The 14,385-nt window shown below is 42.2% G+C and overlaps 2 protein-coding genes across 5 annotated transcripts in view; both read right to left on the bottom strand.

Moving 5' to 3' along the window:
- LOC129740620 (leucine zipper putative tumor suppressor 1) overlaps positions 1 to 14,385 on the bottom strand; it is a 175,664-nt gene that overhangs the window by 10,569 nt on the left and 150,710 nt on the right. The gene's annotated exons all lie outside the window — the stretch shown is intronic.
- On the bottom strand, positions 2,128 to 3,119 carry LOC129740621 (cathepsin B-like). Its single transcript, XM_055732336.1, has one exon. The coding sequence runs from the start codon at positions 3,110 to 3,112 to the stop codon at positions 2,273 to 2,275; it is 840 nt and encodes a 279-aa protein (XP_055588311.1). The 5' UTR covers positions 3,113 to 3,119; the 3' UTR covers positions 2,128 to 2,272.

Here is a 14,385-nt window from a genome sequence, read left to right on the forward strand (position 1 = left end):
AGCAGTATCCAGGATACATATCGGATCGGGCAATATGCTGCATGCACTCCAAAAGTTTGCAGTTGGCTCACCACCAAACCGAGATGGTCCGATATCAAACCTGATTTCACCGCAAACAGGCAGGATTACAGTTGGATCATGCACTATTGAATCAAAGCGTGAGCTTAAATATTTGGGTGTGATGATTGACGACCGGCTCAGCTTTAAAAACCACGTTGAGTATGTGTGCAAGAAGGCGGCAACAGCAACGGCCGCACTCACGAGGATAATGGCGAACAACTCGGGGATCCGAAGTAGTCAGCGAAGGATAATTTCGAGTGTAGTTTCGTCAATCCTTCGGTATGGAGGGGCGGCATGGAAATCTGGTCTTAACATCCAGTGTAACCAGCAGAAGCTGAACAGTGTGCAGAGCGGAATGAATTTGCGGGACATCAGTGCATACCGCACCGTTTCGTCGGAGGCTGCATGCGTTGTAGCGGGAGTCATGCCCATCTCGGTTTTGTTGGTGGAGGACTCCTATTGCTACGAAAATAGAGGCACGCAGCTTTGGGACAGCTCAGAAAGAGGAAGGTGGACCCATCGTTTGATCCCAAACATCAAGGAGTGGATGGAGAGAAAGCATGGCGAAGTGAATTTCTACATGACGCAATTCCTGACTGGTCATGGATGCTTCATGAAGTATCACCACAGGTTCGGACATGCGGCCTCGCCGGTCTGCCTAACATGCGGTGACGTGGACGAGACACCCGAACACGTGGTATTCTATTGTCCAAGATTTGAAGAAGAACGTGCCAACATATTCGCCGCCTGTAGACAAGAAACGACAGCGGACAACATGTTGCAGAAGATGTGTGATGTGATGACATCAACACATGGCAGGCAGTCAGTGATGGGCTCGCCCGGATAATGACTGCTTTGCAAAGGAGTTGGAGACTGGCGCAAATTGCGATTCACGTAGGATAACTTAGGTTAACTTTACTAAGCTTAAAGAGTCCGAAGCAATGAAATGAACTACGCAAAACAATCAGCGTAGCCGGTGGGACCACAACGTGAAGATGATCTTGGGAGGTCAGGTTGATATTTAATTTAAATATGAACTTCTTGGCGAGTGTAGCGCATATGCGTGAATAAGACACCCCCTGCCGAAGTATTGCCTTAGGGCAGGTACCGGCTTGGGAAATAGTCTGAGGCCCCAGGTGGAGTTTAGGGCATATGTTTATACGGATGAGTATATGACGAGTAGACCCATTTTTTCCATGTAGGCACGGCACTCGTGCATTGGGACCAATTTGTAAAATTCCTTCTTCGAATTTACCACCTGGGTAACCAAAAAAAAAAAAACACTTAAGTGCTACGTTTGCCACAACCGGAACTTTTTCGTGACCGCCACCTGTCCTGTGTTCCGAATTCGGGAGGACCTTCTGCCTAATCGAAATCTGGTTCGTTGAAATCTTACACATCCTTCAGCACATCCTTGACCTCTACATCCGTGGCTATCTCGTCTAGATGTTTAATCCTGACGGAAACCATGGTGCTCACGGCCCGGATTTCCGCCGTCTAACCAACTATTTCCTGCGTGAGCGCGCTATACTCCGCGCTTTTGACAGTTGAACCACGTCGGAGCTCAAGAATCATCTCGTCGATCCCTCCTTTTCTTCTTTTTCTCACGGATCTTGCCGTTTCTTCGGGGCTCCAGGTCTCGTCTCCCCTGGAGATCCCCTTTTCCTCTTGCCGTTTCCAGCAAACTCAGCTTCACCTTCTGTCTGTACGAAGACACTGACCTTCTGCGGGCGGATCGTCTCCGCCCGCAGAGAGGTCACCACGTTATCTTCGCGTGCTTTCTTCCTGCACTCCGGTGCCGTAAGGAGGCTCACGACCGCTCGGTTCGCCGTGACGAATAGTGCCATCACGTTGGCGAACATTAACATATGTACATACGTACACATTAGGCTTGTGAGAACTCTGGCTGGGCCATTCAACGCTTGATCCTTAAACGATATTCTTCGCCATAGTTGATTGTGCACGAAATTTCGTTTTTGATTGTTTGTTGCTATTTTGCTTTCGAATGTAGCAAATGTATGCAGAATGTGTGATCTGAAGAACAAAAAGCGTAAGTTGAGGCTATGAGGAAAGATTTATTTTTCATATGATTCATTCGATGCCAGTTCATTTGGCGTACATTTTTTTTAAGCAATAGTTTATGTTTTGTTAGAGCGCTCCTTAAATTGTATTATTTTTTATGATATAAAACTCGGTCACCCAGAACTTGTTATCACGGAATGCCGGCGCGAACATTTCTTTCCACTCCCAGATGATCGCTACCCCTCAGTATCTTGAACGTCCCACCAATTCCCCAACCGGGGCCAAAACTGTTGACACAAAGCCAGTAGTCGATATCCTCCTCACGTCCCCACCCGATGATGCGAACATGTTGATCCCCCAGGAAGTTTGCTGCACCATCATCAACGCCTTCAAAGCGGTAAACCCCGGACTGGTACAGCTTGAAGTCCTCGTACATCCGAATGGTAGTCTGAACCGGCCCGTAAGTCAACATCTCCACCTGAATGTCTTTGACCTCTGAGTGAACGCCATAGCTGGACTCTCCCCGAACTTTATCCTTGTAGGCAGATCGTCCGTACGCGTTGTTACAATGTTGGTAGCAGCGAGGTATCTCACACTTCTCCAATCTCTGAGCAGCAAAGCATCGATCACTCACGATTCCCACGTCGATCCAGTACTCCCAAACCGCCTTGGGATCACCTCCGCTAGGACACCCATCTGGAGATGGGTCGTCTCCAAAGTCGGCACAAGAACCACAACATCCTGCGACATCCACAGTACTGTACATTCGGGATCGGGTCCCATTCGAGAGGATACAAGCACGATCACTCATAACGGCCGTCGGTGCGATGACGAAGCTCCAGGGACAGCAACCCTCATTCTGAACCGTTCCTATCGAAGGGCACTGAGGCCACTGGACACGGGCATCGAATTCCTCCGGAATGGAACCAGCATAGCTCGTTGGACGGTACCAGGAAAAAGACGGAGCAGCTTCGACCGTTGAGGCTAGTAGGGTAGCCACGATCAATCCCACAAACTTGAGAAGCTTCATCTTGGAATAAAAGATTACAACTGATAGGGTTCGTTTCCATTCATTTCTTTTTAAAGCATCAACGGTAGTATTTTATCCGATTGATACCTGGGAAATTCCAACTCTGAATGGGTGCCGTTTTTCTATCAATGGAAAAGCACAGGTAGGGTTAGTCTACGTCATTAAGCGTAATGGGCAATTGGCAAGGAACCAAACTTTGTGGGCGGTTTTGACAGGTAATTCCAAAAGTTAGTTAGTTTGGAGTTTGGTTTTAGGTACGCCCTCCATTTGTAGTCAAAAGTAAAAACCCGTTCGAGTGGACTCATGGAAAGAGTAAAAAGGTGTGGTCGACTTTTTAATGGTTTTTAATTTCTAGTGAGCTCAATGTGAGAGTTCTATTTTGAATCCAAAACTGATGCCTGAGCATAACCGTTCTTATAAACGTCCTTAAACACTAAGTAGTTCAGATGGACGATCCCCTTTTCCAGTCTTTTATCGAAAATAGAAAAGGAAAAAAACCTCGTTGAAAAAACTGGAATTTTATCCTGTTTTCTGTTAACCAAAGTAACAAATTTGATGGTTTTTTCTGGAATCAATGGAGTTTTTGAGTTGTTTTTTGTACTGGAAGAAGATTTAAAATGATTAAGACTTTTTATAGATTTATTAAGAGTGGTATTTCATTTTTGAAAAATGCACTTCTGCTCTTATGTGAGAGCTGTTTCCACATTTTTTCGAAAAAATTTTAAATCGAATGTATTTCTGTCGGCGTGTCTTGCAAGTACTTTTTCATGACAAAATTTTGCCCAATAATTATTAAAAAATAACATTAGGAGCTAATTCCATTTTAATCATGTGCATGTTCCTAAAAGCTTCCCAAATTCTCTAAACTCTTGTATGGAGCACTTTGTTGCGCTACTGTTCGGTTAATATCTTGGATCACACAAAGAAGAATGCATGCACTGAACTCAAATTCTTAAAATACACATGATTTTTCACTGAAAAACAAGGATCCAGTGATTCTCTTCCATTCAAGTGCGACATATACATTTCACTTGGCAGTCACTTAAACTTCAAGTGAATTATTCCACATTCACTTCAGTCGTCACTTGAATTTGAAGTGAGAAAAAATATTCACTACCCCATCACTTGAATTTCAAGTGAATGTCGGGTTGTAATTGTGTTTATTTTCAGAGTTCAAAATGGCAAATTCTAAAGAGCAGCGTTTAAAGCTTATGCTGGATTTGGATTTTCCCAATTCTTCACTAGGCGATTTTGGCGGTTGTTTGTGTTGAACGTGATGTAAGAAAAAGTTATTTAAAGGTGTTATCATGTTTCAGCTTGTGGGTTGAACTGGACTGATTTTCTGGTTTGTAGCAGGGAAGATTCAGAAGTCGCACTATCCGCAGTAACCGATCTGCCTTGAGATTACGATGGAATTTTCCAATCAATAAATTTATGGCGAAAGCGTAATGTAAGTAGGTATTTGAAATCGAAGTGGTGTTCTATAAATGTACTTTTATTTAAAAACGCGAGAGATAATTAACTAGAAACTTACTTTGAAATTCAGATAAATTTCACTCGAACGTCATAGTGTAATTCACTTGACCAGTCACTTAAGTGAATTCACATGACCCATCACTTAAAATTCAAATGAAATTACGTATGGGCGATGGGCGCGCTCGCAGTCCTGGTATATGATTTTTCGTGTGTTGAACAGAGAGAGAAATAGCCTTCACTCCAATTTCACTCCGATTAGCTGTCATTCTTATGGAAATCTGTGTAAGAGTAAAGAGCAGGCTTTATTCTTCTTTGCAGGCCCAAGCCCAATGGCGAAAATTCACTACAGATGTCACTTACTTTTTAAGTGAAAATTATTTTGCGTGCGCGCTCTTCTAAAAACAAATCTTGGGGCGTTTATTGTATATCAGTTTTCCGATCATTTGATAACCTGTCCAATCCCCCCACGGATCCAAAAAACATAAGCGGATCCGAAAAACATAAGCGTTGCAATCCAGACAACGCCTACGAAATATTACATGCTTTTAAACAATAATTTGAACTGAAATCGATCCTTTGTGTTTAGCGAACTTACACTGTAAATTTTTGCCTCGATTTCCAGCAAAAAAAATTGCTGGAAACGTTCAGCAATCCAAATTTTTGCTGGAAACCAGCAATCGGTTTTCTAATTGCTGGATTTTTCAGCAATCGGTTGTGTTCCTGTCATTCTTGCTGAAAAATCAGTAATCGGTTTTCAAATTGCTGGACTTTCCAGCAAATGATCTAGTTTGCTGGAAAATCAGCAATCGAGTTGTCACATTGAAGTCTGTTTGTTTTCGTACGCTGAAGCAAGGTGAGACTTTATTTTACGAGTTTTGGTTGGATTAATATAATTATTTTTATTTCCCTCTTATTCTTTTTAATGCTCATTATATGCAAAGCCAGTATTCAATATATTCAATATTCAATAAATTGAAATATAAATTTGGTACTTAATACAGCCGGTTGTTTTGAAAGAAATAGCTGGTTTCCAGCAATCTGAACCAGCATCAACGTTTGCTGTTTTTTTGCTGTTTTTGCTGGAAAGTCAGCGGGACAAAAAAAAAATTTGCTGTGTAGATAATTACATCTTATGTTCAAAATTGATTGATACAAAGCGCTTCCACTACTTTAGACAATCAAATTAATCATTCAAGATAATAAAAATACATTTTGCCACTTTAACTTCAAGTTTCACCAAATTCACGGTTTCGCCATTTTCACGGTGAAATTTGTTTTTGAGCGTGAAAAAAAACCAAAAAACTTCTATACCTACTGAAATAATGGAGAGAATACTTAGCTTTTATGCTTTTCTAGAGATTCGGCAATGGTTAATTTCGGTACATCCGGAGGTCTGATCTCTGCCTCATGGAACATACGATAGAATTCCGGGAAGATTGAAATTTTGCATGGATTGGACGTATGCAGCTGATGCTATGTAGATCTGAACTTTATCCACTATTTCACCCATTTTACACTTTTTCAGTATCAAATTTGGCAGGAGCGAAAAATCTGCTACTTCTTATTCAAGCAACGCCTACTCAGCCCAATTCCATCGGTGGGTAACCTAAAGTTCATAAAAAAATAGGCTTATATGTTGCAAACAAATTTTTCAATCCATAACTTTTTTTTCTTACGATAGTTTTCTTGACCGGATAGTAACTTTTTCTTGTCGTATATTGATCATGCTTGTACATCCGAAAACAAAATTGCCCGTTCTCCTTTGTAAATAATTTTCATTGCTAAAGTGCATTTATATCTATTAAATGATTGAACCAGATAAATCCAGGTGATCACACATCAATGCATACGTATGAATCATAAGCCGAATTATCGAACTCGATTTAAGTCGAGTTATTTCAAATCCAGACTCGTATAAATTATAGAATAGGTACAATCCCATTTCTGCATTGAGACACCTATGGAGAATAGTTAAAAACGGTTTTGTGGTAATCATGGACTGTTTCAAAAGTTGAATTGAATTTGAAATTACATTCATTGCTAAACAATTATAAAAGCTTGGGACTACCTCAATGTATTCGATAAAACACCCCTGCTAAGGCCTAATAATTGCAATAATCAACCAATCGATTCTCCGAAGATTGCTGCCATAAAACGCCAGCCAGAGTTGAGCCTAGGCCTACTGCCCCAATCAAACGAAGAAAACGTCATTTTGTTATGAAATCACCACCCTTCTGAAGCCATTAAACGAGTAGGTAGGTATAATTTCCCCGTCACATTTGCATTTCGCAATCCCGGCGATCGTAAGGTGAGGAACTGCTCCTCAATTCAGGCAAAATAAAAAAAAAATAACATTACAACCATCATTCAAGTTTGAGCAAAGGTACGGCGAAGTCTCGAATGGCGGGATAACTTCACCGTTAACGGATTCAAGTCCATAATAAATATATTGTTGTAGCCCGGCTGAAGTTGTTGTCTATCTGTCTGTTTGTCTGACAGGGGCAAAAGTAGCAACAGCAGCAGCAGCACTAGTGAGTCTGGCTGGACCCCATCCCTGATTCAGGGGCCTCCTCGACTTAGTTGGGGTTTAGTTCTCACGCTCCCACGACGGATCCGTTTTGTGTTGTATGCTGCAACGACGTGGCTCGATCACATGCAAACACCACACGCAGAGAGTGGATACATAGAGTATTCTCAACACGGGCAGACAAAATTAATATTAGGTTGGTCTTTGGTCCCTGCTCTGGCCGGCCAATCTTACACAAGTCATAATGGAATCCCTATAGACGGTTCGCCGGTTTCGCATTCGAACATATGGATGAATGGCTCCATCGTCGTCAACAATGAATACAACGAAAACAAAATAAAATACCTGCATCAATGGTCAAGTTTGCTACCTCTCGTGTGTGTGTAGTTTTAGGGTTGGGCCATTAAACATTGAAAAGATTCAATTGGTCATTGACTTTTTTTCTTAGTTTAAAACTTTGTGTGCCAAAATCGAGAAAGTGGTCTGGTAAGTGCAATGCTATATTAAATAGACTGAATCTATTTGGGGTCATTTTAAAATTTCTCGTTCGTTTTTGTTCAAAACTCATTCATGGTTGTTTGCAGAAGTTTTAAGTAACGTTTACATGAGTAAATTTGAATTTTTAGGTTTGTATGGGAACATTGAATATTTTGTACTGAAAAATCAACATCACTAATGGGTTCTACATCAATTTATAAATTTTCTCAAGTAAATTTTCCGCTGAACAACTTTGTCCAAGACCGTAGCTTCGTATCTTATTAGACAAAAAAGTTAGTAGGTTTTGAATGGGAGCATGTCGTTTGGCATTGAAAATCAATAAATTCAATTGACATCACTGCTGGGTGCCTAGCGAGGTATTTTACGACTACTTTTTAGGTACTCGCAGTGATGTAAACTGAATTTATTGTTTTTCAATTCCAAAAGACAAACCTGTACAGCTAATTACTTTTTTGCCTAATAGGATACGTGCAGTGGTGGTTTTTGACAAAGCTGTTCAGCGGAAAATCCTGTAAAGAATCGATAAATTGGCACAAAAACCATAAGCAATCTCGGTTTCACAGAAGAAACAAAAATGATGTTGATTTTCAGTACATAATATTCAAGGTAAACGTTACTCAAAAAATCTGCAAAAAATCATGGGAGAGTTTTGAAGCTTTCTAGACCCTAGGATTTGAGAAACTCAAAAATGACCTCAAATCGATTCCCTCTAATGCTATATTCAAACTTTTGTCCATTTTTAGTTTTCTGGAAAGATCGAGGAATGGTGCTTTGAAACTTCCAATCCGTAATGTTTTTTAGAGCAGACTCCTACCTTCAACATACTTCGACAACAAAGTCAATAGTCAAAATAAAACAGCCTCTACCATCGCGAAAAAACCCTTAAAATTCTCTGCAATCGGATGTTGGGTTGCCTTCGCTTTGTGAGTCAGTGTGAAGTTCTGTTGTAAAACTAAATGTCGTGTTCACGGTTCGACAACATGCCGTAGAACAACATGTAATACACAGCACTGTAGCGTGTTGGAGCAGATTCACTTAAAAGAGGGCTTTGAAAGTAACATATTGGCTAACAAAAAGAAATAACTGCCCAATTCCTTTGAGTGAACTATATGTACCCATTAATAAACTTGAAAGTAACAAAAGTGATTGATATGAGTGAAGGACCCAGTACTCAAACAGCAGCAACTGAACTGGTTGATGCCTATTACACAATGCTCTTGATAATCGAAAGTTTATGGGAGTGTTATTCTTAGACCTAAACAAAGCTTTCGACACGATTGACCACACGATACTTCTCTAAAAATTGGATGCCCATGGAATCAGGGGTAATGCGAACCTTCTACTTGCCAGCTACCTAGCCAACAGAAAGCAGTACGTCCAGATAAATCAGGTTTCTAGTGACCTTGGAGACCTGCCTGTTGGAGTACCTCAGGGTAGCAACCTAGGGCCTCTCCTCTTCGTCTTATATGTGAATGATTTGCACAAGCTACAATTACAAGATAAACCCAGGCTGTTTGCGGACGATACATCGTTGTCATACGAACATAATGACGTCGGGACTATTATTTCCCAGATGTCAAATGATTTGATAGAACTGAAATCATATTTTGACAAAAACCTACTTTCACTGAACCTGGATAAGACCAAGTATGTAATCTTTAGAGCAAATCATCGGCTTCCTAGCAACTATGGGCAGCTACTAGTTGACACGACTATCATATAGCAGGTCAAAACTTTTAGTTACCTGGGTCTGAACTTCTATGAACGTCTAAGATGGGACGCACACATAGATTATCTTAGAAAAGATCTAAGTGCTATTCACAGTATAATGTGGAAGCTTTCGAGGTTTGTACCGACCAAACAACTAGCGTGCCTATATCGTGCATTTGTGCAATCCAAGCTGCAGTACATGGTCTCGATCTGGGGCGCAGCTAGGAAGAAGGATATTAAATCGCTCCAAACAATGCAGAACCGATGCCTTAAAGCTGTTTATAAACGGCCCAGGCTTTTCTCCACCTACAATCTTTTCCACGAAGCTCCACTATCTGTATTACCAATAGCTGCACTAAGGGAACTCCAAAGCGTTACTCAAGTACACCACCAGCTACACAATCCAGTCTTCCACCACAATCAACAAATTCAGCAGCAGAATCACAGATTTCCTACGAGGTCGAGAGGAAACCTGATGCTCTCCCCGGATATCTGAAAATCACAACCAACAGAGCCAGCTTCAAAAGTTCAGTTAAAACATACCTCAAAACCAACCTAGCAAACTACTTAGCATGATGTGAGAAAGAAACAACTGAATCGTGAACTAAAGGGTGATACGGTCAAAATTTGGTCAAGGGAAAACGCGTGTAAATCGGTGAAATCATTTATTTAAAAAATCTAATTTTCTATTTCTATTTTGTTTATTTAGAGAGGATTTTAACCAACATGGTCATTCTTCCTCTTATAAAAAGAAACATTTTAATTTACATTCTTAGTTTTACAATTTGTTTAGTAAATTTGAACTTTTGAGAAATTTGATCAGGTTTTCTTCGTTCGCCGTGTTTAACGCTGCTGCGATGTCGTGGCCTATCCCACAGGTCCTCCTTTCCTTCTCGTACAGTCTACAATCTCCGATGACGTGGGCCACCGTCAGTGGCACGTTGCAAGAAAGACATGTTTTGATGCCTTTTGTAAAAAATTCTCGATGTGTCAACATGGTGTGTCCAATTCTTAGCCTTGTAAGGGCGCGTTGCTCCAGGGGTTTTCCTGGGGTTGCTCCTCTATCGTTCCAGCGTGAGGTGTTTCTTTCGATTTTCCTTAAAAACAGATGCCGATTTCCATCCCATTCTTCCTCCCATTTCGCTCTAACCTCTGATCTGACCCAGGTGATGATGTCACTAGCTGGAATTCCAATGGAAACTCTGGTCCACTCCTACCTTTGGCTGCCAACTCATCTGCCTTTTTGTTACCTTCGATACCAACATGGCCAGGAATCCAACATAGCACGGCTTTAAGTTTCTTCTGTTCTTCTTCTATCGCTTGTATCCATGGGTGCAAGGATATCCCAGAATCTACTGCTGACAAAACGCTGGCTGAATCCGAGAAAATCACTGATCGGTATCTCGATTTTTGCGCTATATTTCGCAGGGCGTGAAGTATGGCCATAGCTTCAGCGGAGAATATCGTACATTGATCCGGGAGTTGGTAGTGAAGCTCTCTGTTTCCACCCAAAATACCAAAGCCAACCTGGTTGTTTGCTACTGATCCGTCAGTGAATATCTCCAGGAAGTTTGTATAGCGTTGTTCTTGGTGGTGTTTGAACAATTGGATGGCTTTCTGATTACTTTCACCCACTTTAAATTGTTTTTTTTATAGACCAATCTACGATTGGATTTTCAACGTTCCAAGATCGGCTGCTTACTGCTATAGAGTGAGCAATGGTGGGGATAGTTTTTCCAGTGAGTGTTTCAAATGCCTCCATTGACCTTTCCGTGGCGGGAGTGATTGTACCATGAGGTTTTCCAAGCATGCGTATTAATCGTATTAATAGCAAGTCGTTCAGTAAGTCGAAAGTTCCACGGCAAGGTACCACTTTCAGCATGCATTGACAGAACTGGACGTATTCCGGAATTGTAGGTAGGCATGAGCGCTTTTAACGAATGTGTGCCTTTTCTCCCTATCGTATTTAGAGCATAAAATATTTTTGACTCACCGATGCTTCTAAAAAGATTTAAAATGCTGTTTCTCTGACCTCCATACGGCCGGCTACCTATTGCGCGTATCAAATTTAAACGGGATTGCAGTGCTGTTTTAGTTTCGAAGATCTGAGACGAGAAGTTAAGGGTTTTGGTGAATGTCACTCCAAAAAAGCGTGCTTTTTTCACTTCGGGGATGCTTTTTCCGAGGACCATAATTTCGGGGACTGCTTTGTGTTTCCTTCTTCTACAGATATGGAGAACATTTGACTTCTCGGACGAAATTGTGAATTTGATTTCATTAGCCCATTCTACAGTTTTGGTGACGGCATTTTGCAGTTTTTCCTAAGACTTTTAAGCTGCGTACCTGATGCAACGAGAACTATGTCATCGGCATAGACGAAGGTTTGGATTCCACGGGGAACTCTCTCAAACAGTGGCTCCATTGCGACAAGGAAGAGTGTTACGGCGAGGACTGAACCTTGAGGGACTCCGTTTTTCTGGGACTTTAGCTCTGAGAGAGCTCCTCCGACTGAGACTTTAAACTTTCTATCAGTGAGGAAGTCTTGCAAAAATAAATACGGTTTTCCACTGATACCCCACTTAGCGAGGGTTGCAAGAATCGGTGCCTTTTGTGCAGTGTCGTAAGCTTTGCTTAGATCGAGTAAGGCTAATTCAGTGTGTTGCTTTTTTTCGAAAGGAGCATCCAACGCTGCCTCCAATTCCGTGAGATATTGTTCCACTCCTCTTCCCTTTCTGAAAGCATATTGCTGTGGGCTCCATAGTTTACGATCCTCTATCCATTGGACGAGCCTACGGTTCACCATGCGTTGCATGGTTTTTCCGAGACAACTTGTTAGCGATATTGGCCTTTGGTTTCCTGCTCTCTTTGGGTCTTTGACAGCTTTCGCAATAGGTACGATGATAGCTTCCAGGGAGAGGGAAATATTCCTTTTTCCCACAATTCATTTAAGCAATCCAGTAGTTGTGTTTTTGTGGAGATTGGGAGGCGGCGTAGCATTTCGTTGCTGATGTTGTCTGGTCCAACGGAACGACTTTTTTTAGACTTTGTTGCGACAAAAAATTCTTGGATCGAAAATTTCTTTTCTAGTTCCGATACGTTGTTTCGATTTTGACGTTTGATTTTTGGTGTAGGGGGGAATGGAAGTGGTGGTTGATCAGACATGGCTTGAAAGTGGTCGCCAAGGAAGTTTGCGATAAGTTGGCTGTCATCAATTATACCAGTGGGGTTTTGAGTACCGTTCTTGGTGGTTTAAGTTTACCAGAGAAGCGATTGAAATTTTGCCACATGACCGATGTCGATGTTTCCGATGAAAAGGACGCAACAAAGTTTTCCCAACTGGCTTTTTTCGCTTCAGCTATACCGCGGCGTGAGGCGTTTCGAGCATCTTGAAACTATTTGAGAGCATCGGCCAAGCCCAGATCGCCCGGTGCAAGGTTTCGAAGGTATCTTAACTTTTTTCTACGGTCTTGGATCAATTCTTTCACTTGTTCGTTCCACCACGGGACGGCTCTACGGTGGCAATACCCGCTGGTTCGTGGTATGCTTGCTTCCGCTGCTTTAACAATTGCCTCAGTTATTTCGGTCAAAGTGGGATTGGCGTTGGGTTCGACTGTTTCTAATAGGGTTTCCTCAAAGTTTTGCCAGTCAGCCTGACTTTCGAGCCATCGGGGGCGGTTATTTCGCGCTTTTGGGGGTGTATTCAAAGTTGTCCTAATCGGAAAATGGTCACTTCCGCACAGATCATTTTCAACCTGCCACGTGAGTCGATTGCAAATGGATAATGAAGCCAAGGAAAGATCGATTGCACTGGTTGTGCCGTTGGGGAGATGGAAGTAGGTGTGATCTAGAGAGTTTAATATAATGAGCGCATTATTTGCGCAGAGTTCTTCGACAAGGCATCCGCGACGGTCAGTACGCTTTCCACCCCAGGTGGTACTATGAGCGTTAAAATCGCCAACGATCAGGAGGGGGTGGGAGAGAGACTGGATTATGTTTTCGAATTCAGTGTTAAATGAGGTGAGCGTTTCGCTATTCGGGATGTAGACGGATAAAATCGTGACTTTGATGGGTAATTCGATGGTGACGGCGCACGCAGGGAGATTTGTGTTGAGGCTAATTTTTGAGAAAGGGACCCCATTTCGGATCCCGATACCGGCGCTTGATGTGTGGGGATATATGCTTGGAGACGAGAACCAGGTAAAGTTATTTACATACCCTAGTAAATTTGATGTACGGAGCTCTTGGAGGGCAACTACAACTGGATCATATCGGCTGATGAGGTGCTGGAGCTCGGCTCTGCGTGGGTGGGCCCCGCAAACATTCCACTGCAATACTAAGGTTTCCTCTCTCGCTTGTGTACGATTTCTATTGTTGTGATTCATGTGACGGATTGGAGTTGAAGCAGGATGATTTTTCGGGTCAGTTGTTGATGTGCTAGTCGTTGAAGAATTTTGTCGTTGAAGAATTTTGTTGAGCTGTTTAGTTTTGTGAAAACAGGTCCTGGGTGCACTGCGTCATTGGGACTTCGGTTTCAGATCCTGTATCTGGGCAGTCTTCGAATTCGGATGAGGGTTGAGTGGTGGCTTGTTTTTTTCTGCGGTGGCTGTTTGAGAGATTCGGTTTGATTTCGTTTGGCTGGTAAAAATCAAATTAAATTTCTTTTTCAAGTTTAATTAGTATAACATTCAGGAAAATATTCAGTTAGGCTTCCGCTTTTCCAAATCCGAATTGCCGGGCCTTACGCTTAACCCCTGCCATCAGATTTTGTACAGCCACCTTGTCCACCTTCTTCGCCGGAGAAAGCCAGTTTGCCTTGAACTGCTGCTCGTCCTTAGCAGTGTTTTTGGTCTTCTTTAGATTCCGCTTGACAATAGCCCAGTATTTCTCAATTGGGGGGAGCGCTGGCGTGTTGGGAGGGTTCTTGTCCTTGGGAACCATCTGCACGTTGTTGGCGGCGTACCACTCCATGGCCTTTTTACCGTAGTGGCAAGATGCCAAATCCGGCCAAAACAGTACGGAACAACCGTGTTTCTTCAGGAAAGGCAGCAGGCGTTTATTCAAA

The sequence above is a fragment of the Uranotaenia lowii genome, chromosome 1 (assembly GCF_029784155.1).
Source record: "Uranotaenia lowii strain MFRU-FL chromosome 1, ASM2978415v1, whole genome shotgun sequence".
NCBI lineage: Eukaryota > Metazoa > Arthropoda > Insecta > Diptera > Culicidae > Uranotaenia > Uranotaenia lowii.

Bases quoted from the DNA above. Each gene is read 5' to 3' on its own strand.
- LOC129740621 (XM_055732336.1), bottom strand. From the start codon at position 3,112: ATGAAGCTTCTCAAGTTTGTGGGATTGATCGTGGCTACCCTACTAGCC.